The sequence below is a fragment of the Pagrus pagrus genome (genome assembly GCF_965226575.1).
Source record: "Pagrus pagrus genome assembly, chromosome: 24".
NCBI lineage: Eukaryota > Metazoa > Chordata > Actinopteri > Spariformes > Sparidae > Pagrus > Pagrus pagrus.
Window position 1 is genome coordinate 7488772 of NC_140206.1, and position 18909 is coordinate 7507680.

General features: G+C 41.2%; 2 protein-coding genes across 6 annotated transcripts in view; both read left to right on the forward strand.

The window, feature by feature from the left end:
* Nucleotides 1-3342, forward strand: part of ncam2 (neural cell adhesion molecule 2) — a 327503-nt gene extending 324161 nt beyond the window's left edge. For all 5 annotated transcript variants that reach the window (XM_084347060.1, XM_084347062.1, XM_084347061.1 and 2 more), the window contains one exon: nucleotides 407-3342. In XM_084347060.1, the coding sequence (XP_084203186.1) occupies nucleotides 407-521 (115 nt within the window). In that variant the 3' untranslated portion in view covers nucleotides 522-3342. The remainder of the gene's footprint in view (nucleotides 1-406) is intronic.
* Nucleotides 3343-9097: 5755 nt separating this feature from the next.
* The window catches only part of LOC311253248 (uncharacterized protein), an 80149-nt gene continuing 70337 nt past the window's right edge, over nucleotides 9098-18909 (forward strand). The window contains exons 1-2 of the mRNA XM_084347074.1: nucleotides 9098-9113; nucleotides 9768-9839. The gene's annotated coding sequence lies outside the window, so the exon portion shown is untranslated. The remainder of the gene's footprint in view (nucleotides 9114-9767; nucleotides 9840-18909) is intronic.

Sequence of the window (18909 nt, forward strand, 5' to 3'; positions counted from 1 at the left end):
TCTTTAGGCTTGTGTGCTGGCCTACAGAGGCTTTTATATTTAATATCCCTGCTGCCTTTTCACTTCAATTAAATTCAGCTTTATTAATCCCGATGGGGGCGACTCATTCACGCACCGAAAGGTCTAAAAGGTGATTACTAGTGGGCTCTAAAGCAGGAAAGTACACATTTTGTGGAGAAAATCATTAAGCCCACGCTCTCTCACGGCTGTAATTCGGTCCTAATTTAGCGAGCATTTACTGTATGTGCCTGCTTCATACAAAAACATCCTCTGGGTGGTCACACTCCAGTCAGTGCCTGTTCACATTAATTGTATGTGTACTTTATGTTCCTGTCATCACTCAGCTGGGAAAAGCACACGCCGCCAAGTACCTCACATCCGCCTGTTTCTCTTCTTTTCCCTGCAGGAAGCTACCGCTGAAGGAAGAAAATGGAAAAGAGTCTCTCAAGCCGGATACGATTGAAATCAAGGTGCACAGTGACAACAGCATCCACACAAAGCCCGACGACAGCAAAGCGTAAAAAAGGGTCGGTCCACCTCGCCACCAAAAGAACATTCGGATCACGAGACCAAAACCGAGAGAAACTACAACACTGGAAAAAAGTGGAGTAAAATACCATATCTGTTTATAACAATGCCCAAGAGAAAGGCATGTGTAAATACAAATAATAGGGAGAAAATAGCAAGAGAGAAAGGGTCAACCTTTTAGACGCCCTGAGTGATAAATGTATCATGTTCTTAAATAACATGGCATCAGTGGAAGGCTTGTTGATCAATGATTGTATTTGCCTCACTTTTTGTTGTGTCTGCTCATCACTGTTGTTTTACTGTTTCATTCTCTGGACTTCTACTCAGTCAAACGGTAACGAATCACATCTCCAGCCCCTCACTATGAAGCAAAAGCTACCACGCTAAGCTCGCGCGGCTAACGCTGTTTTCTCCGTCGACGCAGGGAACCCCCACGACGGGGTATCCCGACGATCTAACCCCAATCGCCTGTTTCCATGCCTGAGTGTCGCACTGCAGCGAAGGTTTTCGTGGCTTTAATAACCGAGGCCAAGTGCTGGAGCGTTGTGTGCTTAAGGTAAACTGCTCCAAATGAGATCTGGAGGTGAAAAAATGTGTAAAATTGGAGCTGATTATTAATTAATAAGAGGAATTCGGTCTTGATATTTAATGATGATTGTTTTCTGAAGGGCTATCGTGGATCACGCAGGAAAAAACACAAGAATCTTGCAAAAAAACGGCAAAAAGAGAGAATGTGCTGCCCACACGTGTGCATTGATGTCATTGTTAGCAAAGCACTGAATATCGTCTCATTCTCCAACAACGTATGTTTTATTCATCCGTGTTCAAACTGCATACGATACACAGTACAGTATACTGACGCCGGAGGTGAACTGCACTGTGAGCTGATGACAAAATTACATGTTGATCAAAAGCCCCGAGCGGTGTCGTGTAATCGTTGCCAGACTCAAGGCATGGGAACAAACGCAAATACAAATGTATGGGTTTTTTTTATGATGTAAGATTTCTTTATTCATTCCTGTCTCAGATCTGCCTCAGATGCAATTTTTATTTTTTTTTTATTTCCTGGTTTGATCGCTACTCTCTCTGATGTTGTCATGTGTTGTAAATAGGTGAAAAAAAAAAAGAATATTTTACAGAGCTTTTATGTAAATATACCCTAAAGGATGTGTGTTTTTTCAAAATGCAACAGGCTTGGCTTTTTTTTTTTTCTTTTCTTTTTTCTTTTCTTTTCGTGAACGCTCCTCAGATGAAATGAAAAGCTGTTTTTCTTTTGTTTTTCTCCTCCTTCTGTTGTGTTTTTGGTCCAAAGTTCAGTGATGGTGTAATATTGCTCTTTCTAGTCATTTGCGTTCCCTTCAGAAAAATCCATGCCCTAAGGCTATTTCACAGCATTTCAGCGGAGACGGTAATTACGGCATTAGTGTGCCTTCTCTATTTTTTTTTTTTCCTTCCCCCCCTTGTGGCCCGATGCCGCCGAAGCAGCAGCAGCAGTGTAGACCGTCAAATGGATTTTTGATCGCTGCTTTACGCCACAGAATGTGTCAGCCGATTGAATTTTATTGTGATGCTGTGAATCCTGGGAAATGTAGTCTTACGATTGTGGTCGAGGACACTGGACGGAAACAGACGTGTATAACTACCTAGTACAACTGGATGTCAGGTTAATGCTGTAAACTCTTGAGTACAGTGATGGGCTGCAGTAATCTTAAAATATAATGTAATGCATCATCACATGAGTGTGTGTGTGTGTGTGTGTGTGTGTGTGTGTGTGCATACATGCATGAGTGGGTGAATACACTTGTCTACATGATTCAGGTTGCATGTATGTCTGTTGAATGTATCTGCACGTACTGTAACTCATGTGTGCGTCTTCGGGAGTGTGTGTGCGCCCATTTAGATTTTTCAAAATAAGAGCGTCCCAATTTCAAATAATGTCCTAAATTAAAGGAGTTCAAGTCTTGCATTTATTTTGTTTTAATTTATTTGATTTTATTAAATATTTATATAAGAGTCAAGTGTATTATCGAGTGCACTTTTCCGCTCCATGAATCCGTCGTGCAGCTCTGCGAGTCATATCAGTTATGACCACGTGCCAAGTATGAGTGTCCGAGTGCTGCGAGTGTGTTCCTCTTTGATTGTGGAGTGACTCGGCGAAAAGCTCTCACCCCGAGTTTCAGAGTGCAGCTCTGATAGGTAAAACCTGATTATGTAGTTCTCGACAGTGATTAATTCCCCCGGGCTGCAGCACAGCGCGCACGTGTCCGCGAGCCCAACTCCCCCCCTCGCCACCGCCGCAGCCCCCCACCTTCCCCTGCCTCTCAGCCTCCATTGGTTTTTATCTCAGACCTCATAGTGCTGGCTTTGTTTTCTCACAGCGAGCCCTTGTACCTGCATATCTCAAATGGATGGTCCTGCCATGGAGTGGTTCCGCTGCCTGTTACGATGACTGTAAATATGGGAGCACAGTGCCTGGAGGCTATACGATTTGTACATGTTCTTTTGTATTTGAATATGAGTCTAAATACCGAACCCCCTTCCCCTCCCTTCTTATCCTCTTTTTCCTCCCCGTCCCCTCTGTCTCCTCTACCATGCCTTTTCCTTTTTCTGTAGGGGGTAAAACAGGTGTGTTTGAGCTCAGTGTACAGTATGTGTCCTCTTTGTCCCCATGCTCCCCTGTCCCCTGGACTGTCCCCCGCTGAGTGTGCTTTGTGCAGGAGGTGGGAACTATTGATGTCTCTCTGTACGTACCTGTGGAACACTTGTGACTCCTGTCATTTGCCGCTGTAAATAAACATGTCCTGGTAGAAGAGAGTGAGACGGTGTCATTCATTGTTTTTTGTTTTTGACTTCTCTGGTTCTCCATCTTATGGGTGTCTGTATTTGTATTTGTGTGTTTCAGCTACTATCAAAGTAATGTTCACTCTCAGTTTTAAAAGTGAGGTATGAGCGTGTACAACATTATCTGTGTCTATATCTGCACTCGAGCAGACGGGGCTTTACCCAAAAGTGGGAGGTGCTTCAATCCAAAAATGGGCGGGGTCATCTGAAAGATGTTTATTGAAGTCTGAAATTGATATGGGTTGTTCAGAAGTTGCTAAATATATATTATTTATTAGAAAACCTCAGAATTTAGCTTCAGATATTGTTTGATCAGGAGAATAAGTAAACTATTAGTAAACAAGCTTTTTATGAACTTAAATGAGTATTTAATTTAGTAATTTTTTAAATGTTTTTAAGCTACTTTCTTACATATTGCTCCTTTAAGGTTTGAACTGTTTTGGTAAAACACTGGTATTGCCCTTTAAAGCTCAACTCATATAAATTATGCACAGAATTTTCATATATTTTAAGGCTTTTTGGTTTCAAATAACTAAAAAAATGATGTATATTAAGTTTTTAACATCCATTTAGAAGGTCTGAAATATGTACTCATCCAGTCGAGAGCCCATTTTATTAATGTGACATTAAAAGAGAGAGAGAAAAAGATTAAATAGATGTGTAGAAGGAGCATGAAGCAAAATGTGAAAGGAAATTCTCGTGTTTTTTTTTTTCCTGGGCTTCAGAATGAGGTAATGTAACACTGACCACCACAGGGGGAAAGATAGTGCCGTAGATACTGATACTGGGTGAGCATTTCATTATAATCCACCACGTTGTAATGGACTGTGCTGTAGTCTTGTGCAGCTGCGAGATAAAAGCAAGACTTCTCCACAAAGACACATCTTTAATAGCTTTTAATTTTTCTCGCCGTTGAAGTCGGCGGAGCTCATTTTTCCAGAGGACGGAGCAGCTATTTTCATCAAGGTCATTCCTAAACCTCCATTACTCCCGTTTCAAATGGTAACTGTGTTGCATCTAAATCTGGCCTCCCCTTCCTTGAAACAGTAGAAGTGCTTTAATGATAAAGAAGCAGAGAGAGAGAGACGGGGAAGCTCTGCTCAAAGGAGGAATTAAAACAATTCTGAATAGCATAGTAGAGCCAACAAAGCTGCCCCCTCTTCAGCGCTCATTTGAAGTCGGCAGATAACGTTTCTCAGACGTCGAGGGAAGCAGCGGGCTGCCTGTTGGATCCTGGCTGCAAGGGCCTCTGTTAACAAGGGGAACAAACTTCAGCTTTCGTCTCCCACAGGGGCTCAAAAGGAAGTCTGCACATCAAACACTGAGTCTCATTTGGATGAAGAGATGCAGAGAGGCCGCCATGGGGATGGTGGGGGCTCTCAGCATGGGATGACAGTTGCGGGAAAAAAAAGAAACCTTCTACTTCAGTTTTGTCACGTGGTCCGCTGACAGTCTGCTACAGGTGATTGCTTTTTTTTTTTTTTTTTTTACAGAAGCGTTAGACCACACGTAAGCAAACACTGTGTTTTAGTCTCTTGAACGCCGCTGGGAAGCCACACACCGCAAGAAAAAAGATATCGCAGTAAGCCTTCAGGTAATATTTCTCCCCTAATCTTTCTGTTTGCAGAGACTCCCGTGATACTGTACACTGACAGCACCTTAATCCCAACTATAAGAGAAGTTTGGAGGAGGAAGAAATCTCACCCGCCATTGTTGAAGTTTTCACAAGCATGCACGCACTCAAACGCCTCTTCCACGGCGAGACGCACACACAAACTAATTTCAAAAACTTTGCCAAACGTGCGAGGAAGTGGAGCTCTTAGCCGCACGGGCAAATCCAGCAGAGAGCTGTTTGGCAGGTAGAACCCTCCGCTCCCGTAATCTGCTTGATTTCAGACTCTCCCAGCAGAGGTCCGACACGCCTCTGATTTGACAGGAGAGGAGATGGGAAGCGGCAGGTGTGTGTGTGTGTGTGTGTGTGTGTGTGTGACTGTGAATCTGACGTGTACTGGCTAATTCTCATTCAGGAAGGATGATACAGTAAATCTGTCATGGCAGAAGAGTATTGTTGCAACTTTCTCCGGCTTGAAAGTGTTACCTCAGTTGCACTTCCGAGCACGCCCTGCAATGTGACCTCACTGGGTGTGGAGAAGGTCTGCGTTTCTAGGCTAACGTTAGCTACTGTTAGCGGAGGGGAGAGAGGCACTGAAGATCGTCCATGAAGCCACATCCTTCGGTCAGTCCGGGAGCATTAAACACCTCAAACGTATCGTCTACAGGTTTGTGTCGAGGTGGTAAAGGTGTCATTTTTTACATCACGCGACAAACTGCTCACATATGGCCAATAAAAAAGCGATTAATTTGTGTAAATTGCGACAAATTCTTACATAGGGCCCTTTAAAGCATCTGGAAATGCTAACAACCAGCTTGCTAGTTTGCAGTTCTTCTTCTTTCCCGCCTTTTTTTTTTGGCACATTGCTACATTTCTCTGTGTGCTACTGCCAGCTAACTATTAACAACAATTATTATCAATTATCTGTTGAAAAGCTTCAGATTAGCGACAGGACAGTGAATTGAAAATACACGTACACAGGAAACAAATGTATTTCATGACCCATTAGCTAACGTTAGCATTCAGCTACTTCCTAGCTAGCATCAACATTCGATTACATCCAGTGCGTTTCACATCCAGGCTTAAAAAACTGTGTCGAAGATGTGCGTTGATACTTCAGAATTAATTTACGCCTTTTACGGTGTACACCATACAAAGTGTCAAACAGTAATATTAACTAGGAAGTGGCTGAATGTTAACGTTAGCTGTTGTCTAATAAAAGCTAATGGGATAGACATGTTGTTTACCCTTTAAATATGGCCCTATGTCCCTCCGCATTATCACTATCAATTGTCTTTGCTTGATTTCCTTTTTTTTTCCCACCCTGAGCGCGACATCAGAGGGCAATGGCCGCCATGTGAGCACGCTCTATAGCAGTCTTCAAAAGCTCCACGGGGAACCTTAAAGATGGATGATCATGAGCCTTCAGTCACTGCTCTGCTTTTATTCGAACATAAATATTAACTTTAACAAGTCAGTTTGACTTTATATACGCTTCATTCCTTTTCTTTCAAATGGAGAAAAACTAAACCGAGGAGATGAGTAAGTATAATTTGCTAGATACGTGCAGATCTGTTTGCACTGAGAGCCTGAAATAGTTTGCAGAAGAACTGAAACGCCATCGGAAAAAAGGACCCAGTTAAGTTTGACTCATTTCAAGGGGGAAAAATATCAACTTGGATAGCAATTAGATAGTAATTACCTGCCAGAATCTTTGAATACATAAGATAACGGAGTTGGGTAAGCTTCTGGGACAGACTTTGGGCAAATATTATATTCTCAAACTACTATTGGGTACGGTAAGGTGCAAAAAAAAAAAAGACATTTAATTATAAATACAGCAGATTATTACGTGAAGATGGATAATGTTTTGACAGGCCGTACATTAAAATGCTGGCAGTCACTCAGCAGGTAAAAGCTGCGCGATGAAGGATGGATGCAAATATATAAAGTAGTATCGAGGAGCTGAACACACTTGGAAGCTCGCCTTCTTTCTGATTCCTGTTGGCCCGGATCGAGGGGACATTTCCCCCACAGTGTTATATCGCGAGCAATTCTATCAGTGCGTTTGGCCAAAGAAGCATCACTTAGCATTTCTATGAAGGCCATTACAAGCACATTCCTTCAGAGCCACAGCTGAGCACTCCATAACAAGACTTCTCGGGCATTCACATCTGTCAAACTCAATATAACCCTATTAACTGGCGCAAAGAGGAGCTACTGGGCACAGGATTCTTAATATCTTCAAGAAGTTGCTGAGTTGCGCTTTATAAATTCAAGATGGGGCCACGTCAGCGTGGAAGCCACTTAAATTGGCTTTTTAGAGAAAACATTGGGCTATAACAACAGGGAGCAAAAGTGGAAACATAAATTTGAAAGGAACAAAACAAAGCAGCGCCACCTCTATTTTTCTTATTAAAAGCATCTAAACATCAGTGATAAAAGCAGCCCTCACGCTGTCTCCCCTTTTTTTTTTCTTCTTCGTCCCAACAAGCGAGCTCAGGAGGGAACTGAGACACAATCCAGATGACAAATGAGAGCTTTATGGCTGCTCGCACCGCGGGCTCGGTGTTCAAGGACACACCGGGAGGATTTTTCCAAGGGAATAGGCCTAAATTACTTCAGGTTGTAACTCTTTCAAAGTGATGCAGTGCCTTAAAAGAGGGAACACATGAGGTGTGTTGAGCTTGTGTGAGAAAAGGCCTTTTGATATTCAGCGCAGACACAGATAAATACATTAGGATGTGGCTCTCGAAGAAGTCACGTACGCTGGTCACTTTATCTCTCGGCGCTGTGATTCAGGGGCTCTTTCATTATAAAGCTCAGAGCTACTGGAGACATAATTGAGTCTGTGCATATACAGCCGAGCTGTGAAATACCTTTTTGTGCTGGTTGAAAGGACGCTGCACGGTGCAGTGGAGGACTTTCAGTGCGGCACTTGGCATGTATTTTATTTTCTCGCTGGAATCAAATCACAATGATTGGATTTTATGCAAGGAGTTGACTAACAAGTATCTATAAATCTAAATAAGTCAACGGCGTGCTTTTATATTTGCACTTTGTTCAGACATTACATCTAACCGCTGCAGGTATTGTTAGTCGGAAATCGAGATTACTCCACTCTCACAGTAAATAAAAGAGAATATAAGACAATGTTTTTAATACGGCTACTAATCTGTGAGATTATTCTCTTTTCTGATGTTAAAATTCAGCGTGTGCTGTGGAGAGAGCGGCTGCCGGAGGCCGAGTTTAAAGTAACACTTCACCCTCGGATAATCTTACACAATTAGACATCATCAATTAGTGATGCATAGTGCATTATTTTACAATAAAATGTTGTAATTACTTCGCTTTGGCAGAAGCAGCTGTGCTCGAAAATACAGTGATATGGCGTTTTAATCTACATTTGAATAACAGCCGAAGCAAGCCTTTAAAGCGGGCTCCGTGGAGGCAGTCGTGTATGTAAGTGGACCAATGTTAGCGACTGTTGCGCTCCGTTAGCGCCCCGCGAGAAGGTGCATGAAGTCACATCTTCATCTGGAGGAGGAAATCCACAGTCCGGCAGCGTGAAACAACTTAAACAAGTCGTCCACAGGCAACCAAGAGAGACTGGGGAGTTATATTTGCTCACACGACCAATAAAAAAGCAATGAATACATGTAAATTGCTACATTTCAGGTTGAATTGTATGTTTAGTTATACTCTGTGAGCAGGAAACTATGCATGAGTGCATTATCTATAGTCACCGTGTAACATATTATGTAAAAAAAAGCCTTCACAAGCTTCATGTGTGGTTAATTAAAGTATTCAGTCTTATAATTAACAGCCCAGTTTATCTTGACACATAGATATGACTGTGCTTGTTGCTTGCTAGCTAACAGAGTGCTAAAAGCTGAATTAGCACCACCACAGCTGAATATTTAGACTTGCTAACTGTGTTATGGTGGATTTAATCTTTAGACATAACCTATGAGCAAAACTATGGATGAGGGAATTATCTAAACTCACTGTAATGTCCTTTTTTATCTCCCATTGTTTACCACCATGACATCCTGTTACAACAGGAAGTACATAAACAAGGAAGCGACCCAGCTACAGTGTGACTCCAAAGCCTTCACAAGCTTCATGTGTGGTAAATTAATGTATTTAGTCTTATAATTAACAGCTCAGTTTATCTTGACACATGGATATATGCCTGTGGCCTTGTCGCTTGCTCGCTAACAGAGAGCTAAAAGGTGAATTAGCACCACCACAACAGCTGTATATTTAGACTAACTACTGTTATATGTACTAACTGTGTGACTTCAAAACCTTCAAATATTCATGTGAGGTAAATTAGTTCATTCAGTTTGGGATTTTAACAACTCAATTCATCAGTCCTGCTTGTGGCCCTTTTAGCTTGCTAGCTAACAGAAAGCTAACAGCTAAGTAAACAGCAGTTAGCCATCACTTTGTTTTCACTACAGAAACTTTGTTAGCAAAAGTCACTAAGGTTTACTCAACTCTAAAGTCCTAAAGTCCTTATAGAGCTGCTTGAAAGTGAATTAACCACAAAGCTTGATTAAAGACAGCTAATGTCAGCTAATCACGGTAATTCATTGCTTTTAGGATTAATGAGCTAGCACACGTCGGTCTCCAGTAAAAACCATGTATATCTAAAAATGTAATTTATCCAGGGACTAAAGAAGCAGCCTCGATTGAAGCTTAGTGACAGTGTTTTTGAGATAATCCTATGTGATCTGATTTGATGAGAGGAAAGATGTAATATATAATTAATATATTACAGATTTCTTCCAGGAGAAGCCCTGTCAGAGCCAGAACCGCGAGCTGAGACTCTTTCATCCGACGGACCCCCAAGGTATGACTCACCACACACTGTATTACAGCGTGACCTACATCATGTAATAACTGCTGGCATCTCTGGTGGGAGAGGTGTTGATGGCGTCTTTCCCCAGATATGTCACTGTTAATTATCACAATTGTTGGAAGCGTAACCAAAAATCATGCGTGGTGCCCAGAGGATGATCCTTATGACTTTGCTGACCCCTTGACTTTTCCTTTAACCTTTTGGTTTTGAGTCAAATGTCTTGACACCTGGATTGAGTGGATTAGCATGACATTTCTTACAGACGTTTCCTTTTCATGATATTGCTTTAGTGATCTTTACATTGAGCTTCATCATCATCATCATCATCGCTTGCGGAACTAATTACATTCTTATCAGCCTCAGTTGAAAATGTTAAGATAAGATATGATAATCCTTTATTAGTCCCACAATGGTGAAATTAGCTTTAGGGGAAATTAGCATGCTAAGACTTTAAACTAAGACGTGCTAGTGGAACACAAGTGTTATCCTATTGCGATATCACCCATTAGTTGGTGGACTACTATTTTGAAACCTCGGATTTGGAGTTATGGCCGTCACCATCTTGTTTTTCTGGAACCAGAAGTGAGCATCATAAGGTAGCTGCAACCTAAAGCATCATCTGTTTCACTCTTAATGTGACCAAGGTTTACAAAGAGAACATCATTCTCTAATTAAGAAGACTTGTAGCTAACGATTGAGACCATAAACTCATCAGGAAACTGTTTAGTGAGCAAATAAATCAAGTGAGAAGTAGGGTCATTTTCTCATAAGCTTACATATAATTAGGCTCCTTTTTGGAACCAGTGGAAGGAGAGTGCAGGTTTAAGACTTGAAAGCTTGTACCAAGTCACTGTGTGCTGTGGTCCAAATATTTTAAAGGTGCAATATGTAAGAACTTGTCACCTGTCAAACTCATAATCCAAACATAAAGGGCTCAGCATAGCACCAATGTTATTGCTAACTGCTGCTAACTTTATACGCTGTTAGCTAGGAAGCTCAGGCAATGGTTGTATTAGCTGACCCTGTATTTTGAACAATCACCTCTTGAAGTACAAACTGGCTAAAGGCTAGCTGGTTAGCATGCTAACTTCGAAAGGTATCTCTGCACAAACACAATACATAGACGTCTTCGACTTAGTGTCAAACCTTTCATATTTACGCCTTCTAGTTAATTTTTAAACATTTTAAACTTAAAATTCTTACATATTAGACCTTTTAAAACCAAGATTTTTTGAGGGCACAGAGGCTAAAAATTGAGCTCATCTGATGAAACTTTTGGGTCGCTAATCCAGTTAGACGTCAATTTAGAGTCATCGCCTGAGGGCGTTGCTTTTAGTTTTTTAGTAATAATGATAATGCTCCTTTTTTTGTTCGGTGTGATTAAAGAAATTTTTCAATCCATGTATAAATTGCCGCCATTTTTAAAAATATATTCCGTAATCTTCTTTATTTCCAGCGCTGTGTCTCATATAGGAGGCGAGCTTTCTCATCACTTTCTAACATTAGCCGGCTATTGAACCAGTTAACACAACGGCTTTTCTCAAACTGCTGGGGGATTGTGGTTTAATGTAACAGACCCAACTGCCTGTGATTTAAATCAGAGGCCGTGGGCGCACAATAGAAGCCCTTTGCTCAAGTCGTTCGATTTACATTTATGTTTTATACATTCCGCTGATGTTCGTATCAGAAGTGACAGCACGCGAGAGGGGATTTAATGTTTTGCTCAAGAGCACTCTGCGCCCGGCCCAAATGTTGGGGGATTTGACATGTGAGCTTCCAATTATGATGCTATCTAACTTAGTGCTAAGCCATCCTGCTAAGCACACACTTTGGCCACATATCAGCAGAGCATGTGTTACACTGTCCCTTAAAGCCTATATAGATTATTACCATTTTGCAGGAAGCACCATGCATAACTGAGTAGAGCCTAAGGATAAAATTCTCACCCAATAATTGAGTGCATGGCGGGGGTAAATGTCAAACTATTTGCAAGCCATTCGTGAGCTGTGGTATTCTTCTCTATTAGCCTAATGTGCCAGAGTTACTCATCTTGGCTTTGTGCAAATTCATATTGGATTTTTATTAAAACTCAAACCAACAGTAATAGATGTGCCTCTGGGATAGCTTTAAAAATCAATTTGCTAAACAGCACAAAATTACCCCCATAATTGTCTCCTTGGACCGCATTACCCATCAAAGGTGATTCTCATTCGAATGTGAGTAAACTTTGCCTCATCGACCAAAACGTTCCCTCACTCTCCACTCCGGAGCCATGTGTTCCCTCATTACTGTAACAACCCAAACAGACGAACGGGATCCTGCGCGCGGCGCTGACAGGAAAATCAGAACGCAGATCCGGCCTGTCAAATGGCCCTCCGGCGATTCCTGCTGCTAATGAAGTGAAATATTCTGGCATCTAAATCCGAAATAGAGCTGTATACTTGGACACATGAATATGAATACAATCAGCTCGACTTGGCTCATTAATGAGGCAGGGAGAGCAACCAGCAGACAGGATTAATTAATTACAGAGTGACATTTATGGATAATAACCTTCTGGTGGATATCACGGCTAATGAATATGCATAAGACTATCAAAGGGGAAGCATCCAGCCAAGATGAAAATATCTATATTCGGATGCGTGATAGGGTTACTGCCGCGTCATTTGAAGCAGCCAAACATCATGATTTCAGTGCATGTGATGTTTTTGAATGATTTTTTTCCACAAGGTGCCATGTAATGAGGCAATGTACGCGCCTTCCAGTAGGGTTGCACGGTAACTTCACAGCACTGACTTTGGGGCTGGATACTTCAGAAATGATTAATGTTGAAATTCCATCAGACGGCAACAGATTGGAGACTCTGCTAACAGGATATAGCTGGTTGAGGATGTTGTGGTGTGCCGCGGCTGTAAAAAGAGCAGTTTTCAGATCATGTAGTATTCAAGATGGAAAAACTAAAGATCAGACGAGTGCAATTATTTTCTGTTTAGTCTCTTTAGTCTTAGTTTAAGCTTGAATGCTACGAATTTGTTGATAAGACATATTTTTCTGCACTGTTTCAACCAAGCCACCTCCTAAATGCCCCTGGTTGTAAAAGTCCATCATGAGCAATGCAGGTAATCAATGAGCAGGACTGCTTCTCGGGCAATATTGGACTTAGAGCATTTCTGCATTAATGTGATGAAGCACCTTTATGTGTCGTGTATCTAATTAACCAAAAACAGGCATTCCCATCGGGTTATTTTATCTATTAATAGCATCTCTATTGATTTTAGACGATATAAAATTGCATGTGCTGTGAAAGAAGACTTCATATGACACATTCTGAATGGAGCTTAACTCTCAAATCCTACTTTTTTCCTAACGTCTCAGTGCTGACAAAGACAGCAATGAATGTTAACACAAATCCAATAAAGTTCTTGCAAAACAGAAGGTCTTATTGGCAGGTCGGCGTGATTTCTTGGTTCATTCGCAGTCCTTTTAACAATTTGGGCAGCAGGGATAGCCTCGGCAGAATAGAGGTGGAATTAAACCTCGGATTATACTTACCTCGTATCTGCAGTGGCTTGTATTTTCACACAATCACATGCCATTGTCCACAATTGTTCGCTTTGTGTAAAAGGTACAAAGACTGAATGGGGGGTTGTTGTTCCAGCAGTCTCAAGCCAAAGTGTGTAACAGACCCAAGTACATGTGTGTATAATGGCTGGCGCAAAGTGAAAATGTAGTTTAAAGTGCCGGAAAGTCCATGAAGGGAGGAGGTCTGGGTTTGATAAATTCATTGGACAATCTCTCAGGAGACGAGGGTTAAAATCCTGTGTGAAGCCAAGACTGGTGATTGTTTTGAGGAAGTAGTTATTGATTTTTCCCTAAACCTAATCAAGGACAAAATTTCCAACTAGCTGATGAACGTTTAGCAGCTAAAGCCAGATATTTCCCTCAGGAGGTGGTGGAGACCAAAAACGGAGCTAAAAACGGATTAATATTGGACCTTGATTTGTTAAGTGGACAAGAGTGTGACTCCAAATGCTAATGTAGCTGTATGGGTGATGATATGTCAGTGTTGTGTATACAGGTTGCTTCCACTGCCCCTAAGTGGGAAAAAAACAACAGGTTTTACCAGCTTGAGCAAGTGGCAAACTCATATTCTGTGCTTTTCTGTGTCATTTTACAAGAATGGCATCTCTAGACACTTCCCTGTTCCCAGAAAGGATGATTGGAAATGATAGTCCCTCTCCCTGCTGCTAGGCAACAATAGATTAATTATGTTTAATACCGGCTACAGTTAGAGCCTCATAACAGGAGGAAAGCCACACGCACGAGTCGGAGTAACTTTTGAGCAAAGGTTTAATCAGTTTAACAACATTTAAGGTTGAGTTCATCGCACGGACTGGAGAACACCACTTCCACTAATGCATTTCTGCCAGTGTACAGCACATAATTAACCATCACAGAGAGGCAACACCTTGTCAGTGCAGCAGATGGTAGATAAGAGCATGAAAATGTTCGTTAGGAGCAAGGGGTTACTGTTGTCTCTGTTTCTTGTAAGACACTTTTCCTAGCACAGGTCTTAATTGAATTTCCTATCTGAACATTAACGTGATAGCCCAGAGGTCAAACTAATTAAATAGTCATAATCAATAGGATTAAACAATATTACTAAATTAAAAACATACATACGAGTTCCCTGTATCATTCTGAAGGTCATGTTAATTAATATCCCCGCCTCATCGCTGTGGGATCTTTTGCTGTAACGTCCAGACTCCTAAAGCCGACTGGACTCAAGTGAAGGGACAGAGCGGTTTCACTGTCCACACCAATGACCTTCTGCAAATGATGATTGATACTGCTCCCCTTATCTCATTGTCTCCTTCCTGGGCTGTATCAATCACTAACAAGAAATAATATGAAAAGATGTTCATTGTTCTTTAAGTCTGATAGAGGTTAAACAGAGGAATATGCATCAAACTGTCCAAACCTCGAAACATATTTCTTATGAAATAAGGCACAGATATTGGTCAGCTGCAGAAAAATGAATATCCATGTGACTTAGCTGATTTAACTTCACAATGTTTACATTTTTTAAAACCAAGAACAGCATGCACCTTGCTTCCACAGAGTTTTGTTTTTTTGTCTGTAATTACTGACATACGCCCCTAGTGTTCAACATAAGGTAATACATTTCTTTACGCCAAAGCTAGCATAAGAAAGAAGCTAATTTTCTGTTTTTTTAGCTAGTTTAGGGAAGCATTTTGTTAAAAGATAAAAGAACCACTAACGTTACTATATGCTATACAGTTAGCATGCTGCCAATGCTAGCTAAATATGCCGTCGAAGTTTATACTGAGAAGTAATGTGTAAAACACATCACATTAATCAAGCTAGCATTTATCTAATTCGCTTATGCTAACTTCCTCTGGCACAGGAAGTCCGAAACCCGCCGCAAATGTCTCGCAAACACATCGGAAATCACGGAGGTTCCCGGGAATGAATGGACATCGGGTTGACTCACATTTGCACAGAGAGCAATGTAATGAGGCCTAAGTTGTATATTTCACAATAAAATACCAGTTTAAAGGAATTAATCATAGCTGATCACAAAAAACCATCACAACTATTAAGTCCACTAAAACCTCCTAAAGCTTGACAGTTGAAACACTTCCCAACATGTACGTAAAGTTTCCAAAATTGGCTGTAAAATTACAATATATATGTCTAACTATCTATGAATACTCCTGGTGAAAGAAAAGGGTCATCTTCTGCCTTTAGATCAGCTTCGGTCCTCCTCTGTTGCGTGTCGTGGGAGATTGGATCATTTCTTCAAAGGGGAAAAGCTTCCAGTTCTTTGAGAGATGAAGGAATTGGAAATCTGCCCAGTGCTCCAGTTCATCCTGTGAATGTTCAATGGTATTTTGATGTGAGGATCAGGGAGACTGTGGACGGCTTTATCCTGCTTTTCATGAAACCTAATTTCTTTCTGCCTCTACAAATGCCCAGATATAGAAAGAAAGAAGGGATATGACTCTTGTGCCAGGTTATGTGTCCCGACAGGTTGGTCGGAGAACTACAAGGCTTGATGGCAGTCCTGGCTCGCGTCAGATATTTTCTCTGGAAGTAGATTCATATCATACAGGTTTTATGAGCACCGTCAGCTTGCAAATGTAGTGAAATGTGACTTTAGTAAGATGATCCCATATGTTCCTCATAACTTCCCTTTAAATGATCCGCTCAGGGACGTTCTGTGACCCATACGACAGACATAAAGCAGGAAGAGTGGAGTCTGGCATGAGAAAAAACAGGTTTAAATGAGAATGTTGAACAATTTCCTGATAAACATATGTTGAAGGGCCTAGAATTGAAGGTAGAGAGGCTCATTTGTGCTTGGCCCTGACAGTCTGAATACATAAAACTCTTACAAAAGCTTCTTGTAGAGAACCAGTTACAATGTTGCTTACAATAATGTTCAAGTAGAAAACCTCTGCATCACGTTGCCTATAAAATTGTAAGGCCATTAACACCTAATTTACCTTCAGAAAATTGCCAAAGAAAATGGCAGCTTGAGTTTACCCAGAAGTAGCAGGTGGTTCAACTGGCGGTGAGATTCTTCTGTTGGGTAGGTTTGGTTCATCAGTGACATAAGCCAGGCAACATAATACATAAAAACACAGCAGAAATGTCAGATAGGTTGGACCACCATGTTTAACTCATATAACATTACAGTTATGGATGAAATTGACAACGAAAATAAAGAAGTGTGACAATTAAACATACCTCAACAATGCAAATCAACCACCAGTTGTCTACCCGGAAGTGACTGTTGTTGTTAGTAACGTAATGTTTACTAATGTAGTAATGTTTTAACTACTCTATATACTATTGGGTAGTTTAATCTACTGCAATCCATCATATTCTATAATATTCTGCCATCATGTTTGTAGTGTCACCGTCGTTTATCCCTAAAAAGCAGCCCAGTCGCCAGAATAAAATGTTGGCATTTTACACTTCTGCAACCTGGATACATTAAAATTTGTATGTTTCTTACATATCATATCAACATTTCTACAACACGTGATCAAGTTAAGATTACAAGATGTGTTGAGCTGAGCTGAGGGTACGGTGGAGGTATTACACAAGGAAGTCAACTTCTAAGCCGTGGACCACTGTTCAAGACTGTGTTTCAACATTTGTAAGCAAAAAACAACTAGATATTTTAAACACGATGTCGTGACATTTTGCAGCTGTGCTTTGTGGCAACATAACCAGATAAGCCAAAACATGATCTCTTACCCTAACATGTGGCTATACCTAAAAGTGAGAATTGAACATTAAGAAATGTAAAGTTGCAGCAGATCCGGGATTTGCAGAAATGTCTATTGCCAACATTTATTGGTCAACTTTTCATGTGAAACCAGCCTGTTTGCAGCTTTGTGACATTGAAATTTTCAGCTAACCTAAAAGGGTTTGTCAAGGTCCACTTTGAAAAAAAAAATATTTTTGAGTCTCATTTCTAACTCTTCACATACTGATGCTTTGGCATGGCAACCGAACCGACCTACGATCCCAAAGTGTCACTATTTGGCGTGTTGGGATTGAGTTCTTTCAATAGTCTATTAAATTTAAGAAGTAGGAGAATCTTCCAAACACATTGATGAACACTTCGTCCTTGAGTTTACCAGAAAACATCAAAATCAACAAATCTGGAGAAACATGTTACTTGGATCCGTCTGAAACATTCAGAAATTGTGTCCTTTTGCAGATGATACCTGTTATTGGACGTGTTCTTGCTATCGATTCAGCCACATTATCCCGTCAACATAACAACTTGCCCTCAAATATTACTTAATTCTGCCGCGCGCATCCAAAACACCAAGCCTGCCTTAGTGACATTTACTCTGTATCATTAACATATCTGTTCATTCTGGGCTCTGTCAGTCACAGGGCACGGACTCACTCCATTTCGCGCTGCATATTGGTTTCGATGCACATCCCCGGAGTCCTCCCCTACAGCCAACCTGTCCGCCTGGCAAGAAGGATGAAGCCTGTCACCTTTTAGTGTGCGCCGAAGGTGAAATGACATTTGAGCGCTGTGCCAAATGTGAGTGCACTCTCCACTCATGCGCCGCTGTCAGGAGTGATCACTGTTATTTCAGCTGCCCGTCCAAAGAGGGGTTCCGATGGCTCGCCCCCTTCGCTGCGTTAAGGGTAGTCGAGATAGGAGCCCTGCATTTGCCCTCGCTCTGCAAATCTGATTAGAGGGGCTGTAATAGCAGGTTTTGTGCGAGAAAGCACTATAGTGTATGAGAGGACAGAGCAAACACACCAGCTCTCTCTTTGTCTCTCCCCCGTTTCACCCTCTCCCTTCCTGCGCTCTCTTCAAAACAACATGAAAGTGTATTATAGAGTATCATGCTGTCACCTTGGGATGTGATGGGAAATAGAATGGACTACTCAATAGACCGCTAAATTAACTTACTTTAATTTTGGAGACCATGTGAGGCACAAAGGCAGAGAGTCGCGCGCACGCAACCGAGCACGCACCGCACACATCCCTGACTTAATATGTTATATGGATGCTGCCTTAAAATGAGATGTCCACCCTCTGAAAAGGTGACAGATGCTGTTTGAGAGCGATCGCTGATGCACTACATAAATAGAAATGGCCGTGTAGTCTCCAAACACACATGAATCATCCAGGTGCAGCAGGAGAGATGGCGCCGGTCTCCCTTTATGGCTCGCAGGATTTTAAATTAATTTAACGTCGCCTTTCTGAATATGGTACACAAACATGCCGTCGAATCAATAAATGAATGCAAATGCAAATGAAGTCAAAGAATAATATATGCTGCGTTATCGTTATGGTTATCATTGAAACAATTTCTTCCTTTTCCATTTGCAAGCGATTCTCAAATTGCTAAATAACATTTAAAGTTTGCAAATTGAATTGGAAGCGGAGGAAATTATTGTAATTGCAATCATTTTTGGCCATAATCTAATGTTTGTGATTGGGCTACAGTCACAATAAAAGCAAGCTGCAACCGACTGTAGTATTGTTATCATG